General features: G+C 52.0%; 1 protein-coding gene across 1 annotated transcript; it reads left to right on the top strand.

The window, feature by feature from the left end:
- Nucleotides 1-243: 243 nt before the first annotated feature.
- DMAP1 (DNA methyltransferase 1 associated protein 1) lies at nt 244-8,802 on the top strand. The gene is made up of 10 exons (XM_053896189.1): nt 244-630; nt 1,183-1,274; nt 1,540-1,735; nt 6,540-6,698; nt 6,827-6,994; nt 7,251-7,436; nt 7,563-7,634; nt 7,938-8,010; nt 8,148-8,443; nt 8,688-8,802. The coding sequence occupies exons 1-10, from the start codon at nt 526-528 to the stop codon at nt 8,745-8,747; spliced, it is 1,407 nt and encodes a 468-aa protein (XP_053752164.1). The 5' UTR covers nt 244-525; the 3' UTR covers nt 8,748-8,802.
- Nucleotides 8,803-8,867: the final 65 nt, after the last annotated feature.

Genomic DNA, 8,867 nt, shown 5'->3' with positions numbered 1-8,867 from the left:
CTTCCAAGGGACAAAGCTCTGCGCTGTTTTTATAGCCCGAGATGCAACAGAGCAACATAGAGGGCAAATGCCAGAATGCAGGCAGCATCCGAACACTGGCCACCCCGTGGGAGCCAAGGCCGGTGATGAACCACCCCCTTCCCCGGGCTTTCACACTGGGATGCCAGCCGGCTCCATTTCTGCTCAGCACATACCGGAAGTGTTCCTGCCGGCCGCGTTTCGAATGCGCACGACCGGAAGTTTCTGTCCGCGGCTCATCGGGGCTAGGGGAGCAGCGGCAGCGGCAGCTGGGGAATCCGGGTGTAGAGGTGCTGGGGCTTAGGAGGCAGACGGGGCCGTAAGGGAGACCCAGGTGGCAGGACGCAGGCGGAACCCCGATCGGACCCGGACTACTTTCCTCCTAGCGGCCCGCCCCTTCACCCCGCCCTGCTTGGGGCTGGAGTGGCTCCGCCTCCTGATCTGAGCTGTGTCCCTTCTCAGGCACTGACCCTTGACCTCGGGGCGCTCCTCCGTCTCTCAGACACGATGGCTACAGGCGCGGATGTGCGGGACATTCTAGAACTTGGGGGTCCAGAGGGGGATGCAGCCTCCGGGACCATCAGCAAGAAGGACATTATCAACCCGGACAAGGTAGCAGGGGCGCCTGAGAGCCTTGGGTATTGCGAGTGAAGTGGTGGGGAGGAGTGACAATGGGAGAGAGATGGGGGAGATGGTGGGGTGCTGCACTTCTAGTGAGATGGGCGGTAAAAGGTGTGACATAGGGGGCAGAGACTATGTGTTACCTTTATGACATGGGGCAGAGATGGTAGGACACCCATGGGAAATGGTGGGGACCAAGAGAGTGTGGCACTTATAAAAGATAGGAGACCACACAAGAGTGTGACGCTTGTAGGATATTGGGGGGGGGGGGGCAGTGGCACCAAGTCAGCGTGACATTCTGAGAGATGATGGGAAAGTATTTTCTATTCTGACAGATCGGGGATCTACTCAGGTGAGGAGGTGGGGTTGGGGACAGGAATGACTTGCTCTAACTAAGGGTGCCCCTGTGAGTGGGTTTCTCTGCTTTCATAGTGTGTCATTGTACCTGTAGGTGCTGTTTGGTTCAGGGATTGAGCTGGGCTAAGGAATTTTAAGGGAAGGGAGTCTAGGTTGTTGTTTCTATCTTGTGGTTTCCATTCTCAGAAAAAGTCCAAGAAGTCCTCTGAGACACTGACGTTCAAGAGACCCGAGGGCATGCACCGAGAGGTCTATGCACTGCTCTACTCTGACAAGAAGCAAGTATTAGAATCCCAAGTCCCCCAGGCTCTGGCTCTCGACCTATCTGCATGTCCCGATCCATCTGCATGGTTTTCTCTGCCAGTTCTCTCTCCAGCTGCCCTCCCCAGCCAGGGCTCCTGCTTACTTAGTAGGATGCAGGATTTGCTCCGACTGCTCATTCTAGGACGTGACTTCCTTGCTGTAGGGTAGATCAGCTTGGTCCCAAAGGCTCTCTACACACTTTCTTACTCTGACTTCTCATCTCTCTGAACCTTGCTGCAGGGATGCACCCCCACTGCTACCCAGTGACACTGGTCAAGGTTACCGCACAGTGAAAGCCAAGTTGGGCTCTAAGAAGGTGCGGCCCTGGAAGTGGATGCCCTTCACCAACCCAGCCCGCAAGGATGGAGCTATGTTCTTCCACTGGCGACGGGCAGCTGAGGAGGGCAAGGACTACCCCTTTGCCAGGTTCAATAAGGTGAGCCACTACCATATGGACATAGGCCAAGATTGCTCACCCACTCTGAGCTACTCACATGACCTTTCAGCCTCCTGGGGTTGGCTCCAGAGGCACATTCAGTCTTTGTTTCAACCATCGTTACCCACTCAGTCCACGTGGCAAATACCTGCAGGGTGAGATTTCGTGGGTCTCTTCTGCCTGTGGGATCCTGTCCCTTCCTGGACCTGATCTGGTTTTTGGTGGCTGCTCTTGGCCCTTCAAATGTCACTGTTCCTCAGCTGTGTCCTTGTCTCTCTATACTTTCTCCCTAGTGTATCTCATTTTCTTTGAGGCTCCAGTTGCCTGCTGTATACCAGTGATCCCACTTAATATCTCCAGTTCAGAGCGATATCCAATCATTTACTTAACGTCTCTCCCTGAAAGCCCCACAGGTACTTCAGATCAAGTAGGTACCCTTGAGCAGAACTCATCTATTTCCTGTCTTTCTCACCCCAAACCCATATCAGTTAATGGCACCACTATCCACCCAGTTGCTTGGGAATGGGAAGTTTCCCACCCAGAAACTTGGGAATCATCCTTGACTTCCCCTGTATATTCTCCAATTATTTCAGTCAACAATAGGACAGGGAGGTAGGGAAAGACAGCGAACATGTAAGCAAATAAATTTGATTCTTTCAGATTTGGGCCATCAGTAAATTGAAACCAGGATATGAATGGGGTATGAAATGAATTAAAGAGTGAACTTATAGGCATAGGGGAGGCCTAATTTAGATAAGGTGGTCAGGTTGGGCCTCTCTGAGAAGGTGACATTTGAACTAGATCTCAGTGATACATTTAATCATTGAGGCCTGCTGATTTTGTTTCCATAATAAACCACGTTTGCCTTTGTTCTTCATCCTCTGTGCTAGCACCCTAGTCCAAGCTGAATCATCTGTGGTCTAGATTACTGAAGCTCAGAGCAGGGCCTTACCCACACTCCACCAGCCAGTGAGAGGCAGCCGGGCTAGGCTAGGATTTCCTAAGCTGTTGTTCAGGCCAGTATACAATATAGTGTCACAGTCCCTGCAGCCTGGAGCAGCCTAGATTTGGGGCCTAAAAGCACTAAGGGCCTAATCCCAGGACTTCAAGTCCCAGCTTCTTCCCCCTCAGCCCAGTGTAGCCAACTGTACCTGGACAACTCTGCCTGAATGGCTCACAGGCTTCTTAGACTGAGCACATCTGGTTGTGACCTATCATTCTTGCTTCCCCCTTCCCCCCAGGAGATCTGATTTTCTTCCATCTCACCAACATCTCAGCCCCCCGCCTCCCCCTCCCAACCCCCCACCCCAGGTCTGGTGGAGAGAGAGGCTGGAAGTGTAGGATTGAGAAGGGACAACCAAGAGGTGAGGTGTTGAGGTGATGGGTGGGAAGGTTGGATGAGATAATTTGAGGAGAAGACAAGAATGTTCATTTTGTATTTGATAAATGCTGCTCCATGCCAAGTCAAGCCCTGCGCATTGAGGACACAGAAATGCACCAGAAACCATATCTGCCCTCAGGAAACTCTGCATATTGTTGGGGAGGACATGAGGAGAGGCACAGGCAGTTACAGTTTGGTGGGATATGTGCTATTTTGGGAGGACCTGAAGGCCATGGAAACTTCCTGGAGAACTTAGAGCTGGAATTGAGTCTTAAAGGACGTCACCAGGCAATATTAGGAAAGGAGTGCAGTGACTTTTTCAGGCAGAGGGGCCAGCATGAGCAAAGGCATATATAAAAAACCAGTCATATGCATGGCATGCTGTAGGCATTTCCCTGTTGGTGAAGCCTAAAGCCCAGGGTAGGACATGGTGGAAGGTGAGGCCTGAGAGGTCAGCAGGGCCAGGCCAGGCAGGGCTTGGCAGCCAGGCTCAGGACTCTGGGCTTTGCCCTGATATCTTTTGAGTAGCTGCTGACAGGGACAGAATGCAAGTTGGGGAAAGGGGCAGAGGGAGAGAAAGAGAATCCCAAGTAGGCTCCATGCTCAGTGAGGAGCCTGATGTGGGGCTCTATCACAGAACTCTGGGATCATGACCTGAGCTGAAATCCAGAATTGGACACTCAACTGACTGGCAACCCAGGTGCCCTGATACTGACAAAGTTTTAAGTAGAGTAGTGTGAGGATCTGATTTGATGCTTAGAAAGATCATGGTGACTACAGATGGAGAGGGAAGCAGAGTAAGGTGAACTAATGGTGTTCCCTCCTGCCAGTTGCTGGGGTCCACTCTCAGTCCGTGGCTCTCCAGCTGCTCTCTTACTCACGCCCAAAACACAGGAGTGAGCGTCTTTCCTCACCTCTCACATCCAGTTGCCGAGTCCTGTGGTTTTTAACCTAAAATTACATCTGTGCCCTTTTCTTTACCTTCCACTGGTGCTGTTTTAGTTCAGTCCTCTTCACTTCTCACCTGGATTATTTCCAAAACCTGTCAGCAGGTCTTTCAGGCTCTTGTTTAATCCTGTCTGTCCTAAATGCTGCAAGAGTGGTCTTTATAAAAGAGAATCGTGGTCATTTCACTGTTCTCTTTCAAAGTAACCTGATTGTCTCCTGTGACCTCTTCCCTGACCAATGTTTGTCCCCAGGCTGGATCAGATGTCACTCACTACATTCTAGGCATATCTTTGTCATCAAACTCTCCACACTGGACTAAATTATTTTTTTCAGCTGAACTGTGAGCGCTGAGAAGGTAAGGCCACTGTCTATCTTATTCAGCACTGTGTTCCCAGCATAGGTCTAGCAGGCCCATGATAAATATTTATTGAATGAATGAATGTCTCCCTCACTTGACTGTGAGCTCCTTGGGAGCAGGCCTGCATACACAGTTCCTACGGATTTTTTTCTTTTTTTAATTAAATGTAATTAAAATACATAGGAGGGATATACTTAAGCAACCCTGGGAAATGAGAGAGACTTCCCAGAGGAAAAGATCGAAAGGATGAGAAGTTATCTTCATAGAGGAAGGAATGTGGAACTGGGGATGCATTTCAGGCAAGAACAGCAAAGGCTGAGGGGGAGAGCCTAGCAATGTTCCTGACATTGCTAGTCACTTATTTGAAACTTTGGATGCATGAGGGACAGTAGCTGCAGAGAGAGGCCAGGTCATCTACATGTGTTTATTGGTTGATTCTGTAAATATTCATTGATACTTAACAGTGTGCCTGGCCCTGTGCTGAACCCCAACGATAGGAAATGAACCAGACAACCCTTGTTCTTGAGGAGTTTGTGACTTATCTAGAAGGCATTTTTATCTTAGTTTATGGAGAGCTTTTGAGAGGCTTAGTATGAGGTAGTTGGGTGACATGATTGATACATATTCTAGAATAGTGCTTCTCAAGTTATCTGTGATGAAGAACTTTAAGAAAATATTTACAATCCATCAGAGTCTGATAAAGATAGTAAAATTACAAGAAAAGACAAAATACAAGTCCACGTTTCTTTCATACTAGGTTCAGTAGCATGTGACTTCTGTGAAATTGTTATAAAGGTTTCTAAATGCCGACTCTCGATTTCCATACTTACATAGACTAGTGGGACCAGTTTGCAAACAGCACAGGTTTGCAGGCTGTCCTCTAAGCAGTATTGGTCAGAGAGATCACATCTTGGCTGCTGATGGAGAATTGCTTGGGGGAGGATTGAATAGAAGCAGAGAGGTCAGTGGGGAGGCTGTTTTTCTGATTCAGGCAGTGGTAGTGGTGGTCTAGACTGCAATCTGGCTGTGAAGATAGAGATTCTGGAGGTAAAATCCACAGATTTGTGGAAGGGGAGGGGTCAAGGGTAAAGATGGGAATTAAAAATGCTTTCTAGGCTTCTGGCTTGGACACCTGTGTTGGCTGATGGTGACATTGACTGAGAACTGAACTGGAAGAGATAGGAGTTTGAGGGAAGGTGATGAGCTCAGTACTGAACACATGTATGTATTTTTATTGAGTTATAATCAATATATATGTTCATTTCAGGTGTACAACATGGTTCATATTTGTATATACTGCAAAATGATCACCACAATTAGTCTGGCTAACACCCATCACCTGAACATATTCAGTTTGAGGTGTATGTGGGACATCCAGTATGATAAGTGCAAGAGGCAGCTGCATATAGTGTCTTGAGAGCAGGTTCAGAGCCAGTGTGGTTTTTGATTAGAGAAAAGGGACTTCCCTAGTCCAGCCTAACATTGACTCCTTCCTGGGGAAGGAGTGGCGGTGGTCCTTTTTGTCCCTGAGAAAGGTCTGGAGGTTGGGCTATGGCAGAGGGGAGGCAGGGGCATGTACAGGGGTGCATCTGTTGGGAGAAAGATTCAGGCCCCTTTTCCTAGAGGTAAGTGACCTTTGGCCTGCTCTGGGGGAGCTGCAAGTCTCATTGTCACCACTGGGTGGCAGGAATGCTTCAGACAAATATTCCAATGGACCAGGGGATCCTGGGCCTTTCTCCGTAGCTCTCTGCTCTACTCCAAAGTTAACCTTTGGACTCCACAGAAGCACTTACATGTGGGCCCCTCCCCTTAACCATGAGGACAGGAGCATGCATCCTGTTACCGGGGCTCTGGTGCTGAAGGCATGGTGAAGCTGCTTTGGGACTGAATCCAGAGGTAGGCTGCCATCTTAGAGCCTGGCGAGTTCTAGTCGAGGAGTTTGTTTCCTCACTTGGAAACATCATTTCCAGGCTGCCCTGTGCAGGGGCCTAGGAAGAGGGTTTTGCTTCGGTCCAGCTTAGAGATTGGCAATAAACAGGAGGGGCTGTGACCACAGGAGGCTGGAGCCCACTGGACGTGACATGACGTGTCCTCCCTCTGTCCCTCTGTGCCAGTAGACTGTGCAGGTTCCTGTGTATTCAGAGCAGGAGTACCAGCTCTACCTTCACGATGACGCTTGGACTAAGGCAGAAACGGATCACCTCTTTGACCTCAGCCGCCGCTTTGACTTACGTTTTGTAGTTATCCATGACCGGTATGACCACCAGCAGTTCAAGGTGAGCTGGTGTCATGCATTTGCATGTGTGTCCAGACCCTGGGCCTGGAAGGCCCACTGCCTTTATGCTACGCCTTCCATATGCTTCTGGGTCTTCATCCTCCCTTCCTGCCATGTCTTTATCCTCAGAAGCGTTCTGTGGAGGACTTGAAGGAGCGGTACTACCACATCTGTGCCAAGCTTGCCAACGTGCGGGCTGTGCCAGGCACAGACCTCAAGATACCAGTATTTGATGCTGGGCATGAGCGGCGGAGGAAGGAACAGCTAGAGCGCCTCTACAACCGGACCCCTGAGCAGGTCGGCCCTGAGCCTCACTGCCTCTCTTCCAGGTCCTGAAGCCCTTTGCCTCTGTCCTGCATGCCCTCATTTCCCTCTTCTGCAGGTTCCCTGCTTTCCCACCTATCCTCCCTCAGGAGCCTCTGTCCCTGCTTTTATAGCTTTTCCCCTCCCTCATGGTCCCTTTCCTCTCAGAGTCCCTTACAGACAGCTCAGTGCCCCTGTGCCTCACTCCCCTGGGCACCTGCACACACTTCACGGCATCTCGCTTTCCCAGGTGGCAGAGGAGGAGTATCTGCTGCAGGAGCTACGCAAGATCGAAGCCCGGAAGAAGGAGCGGGAGAAGCGCAGCCAGGACCTGCAGAAGCTGATAACAGCAGCAGACACCACTGCAGAGCAGCGGCGCACGGAACGCAAGGCCCCCAAGAAGAAGCTACCCCAGAAAAAGGAGGCCGAGAAACCGGTATGGAGATGGAGTCCGGCCCAGGGTGGGAGGGCTCTGAGAGCACCTAGAGCTAGCAGGGTGTTGGGACTAACACTGGGCCCTTTCCCTGCCACGCCTTGGTCTCCATGACTTCTTCTCCCCCAGGCTGTTCCTGAGACCGCAGGCATCAAGTTTCCAGACTTCAAGTCCGCAGGCGTCACGCTGCGGAGCCAGCGGGTACGTGCCACTTCCATCATGGTGCTTGGGCCCTGGGCTCTCCACAGCCCACTTGCTGCAGCCATGGGGCTGGAGCACCAGGCGGGGTTGTGCCATGTGCTGCGGAGAGAGATCGCGGGGACGTGGCCGGGCTGAGGTCAAAGCACTTGCGCCCTTGCTATATTCCACTTGCCAGCTATTTCCTTTTCTGATGCAGAGCTGCCTTCCCGGGGTTAACTTCTCTTCCACTCCCCTTTGCCTTTGGTTCTCCCTCATCCTTAGCTACTTGTGGGGGAGAGGGCTTAGCAGTCTGGGTCATTGCAGATGAAACTGCCAAGCTCTGTGGGACAGAAGAAGATCAAGGCCCTGGAGCAGATGCTGCTGGAGCTTGGTGTGGGTGAGTGGGGGCTGGGCCTGCAGGACCTACCCACCCAAGGCTGCCAATCAAGGCTGGGCAGGGGAGGGCATTTTCTGTTGCTGGCCTTCCCGCCGCACACACTGGCTCTGCCTGTGCCTTCTACCCACCGCCTGCAGAGCTGAGCCCGACACCCACGGAGGAGCTGGTGCACATGTTCAACGAGCTACGGAGCGACCTGGTGCTGCTCTATGAGCTCAAGCAGGCCTGCGCCAACTGCGAGTATGAGCTACAGATGCTAAGGCACCGGCATGAGGCCCTGGCCCGGGCTGGCGTCCTAGGGGGCCCTGCCACGCCAGCATCAGGCCCGGCCCCAGCCTCTGCTGAGCCAGCAGTACCTGAACCTGGTCTTGGCCCCGACCCCACCAAGGACACCATCATTGATGTGGTGGGCGCACCCCTCACGCCCAACTCGGTAAGAGCCTAGATGGGCAGTGGGGAGCATGAACAGGCCCTGCACGTGAGCGAACACACGAGTGTGTACAGACCTGCTCCCTCTAGTGCCCGCAATGGGAGTGGTTACTCCGATGGGTTCTGAGACTGAGGGTAGGAGTGGGTGGCCAGTGGGCATCGCCTTCCCTGAGAGTGTGAAATACATGCACCGAGTGTGAATAGAGACTTGGGAGCCATTGACCCCAACACCTTCTGTGTCTTCTCAGAGGAAGCGACGGGAATCGGCCTCCAGCTCCTCTTCTGTGAAGAAAGCCAAGAAGCCATGAGAGGCCACACGGGGTGTGGGTGATGCTGCTGTGTAAATAGAGCTGCTGAGTTGGACTGGGCTGCTTCCTTTTCCTTCCCACCACTTGTGATGCCCCTGGTTGGGAGGGTGGGCAGGAGGG

Source organism: Panthera pardus, unplaced genomic scaffold (assembly GCF_024362965.1).
Source record: "Panthera pardus isolate Hobbes unplaced genomic scaffold, ASM2436296v1 HiC_scaffold_11, whole genome shotgun sequence".
NCBI lineage: Eukaryota > Metazoa > Chordata > Mammalia > Carnivora > Felidae > Panthera > Panthera pardus.
The sequence above is the reverse complement of the archived record's forward strand: the minus strand, read 5'-3'. Positions and strand labels throughout refer to the sequence as shown.

Coding starts and splice junctions, on each gene's coding strand:
- DMAP1 (XM_053896189.1), top strand. CDS start 526: ATGGCTACAGGCGCGGATGTGCGGGACATTCTAGAACTTGGGGGTCCA. Junction 7,635..7,937: donor TCACGCTGCGGAGCCAGCGG/GTACGTGCCACT, acceptor GGGTCATTGCAG/ATGAAACTGCCAAGCTCTGT. Junction 8,011..8,147: donor GCTGCTGGAGCTTGGTGTGG/GTGAGTGGGGGC, acceptor CACCGCCTGCAG/AGCTGAGCCCGACACCCACG.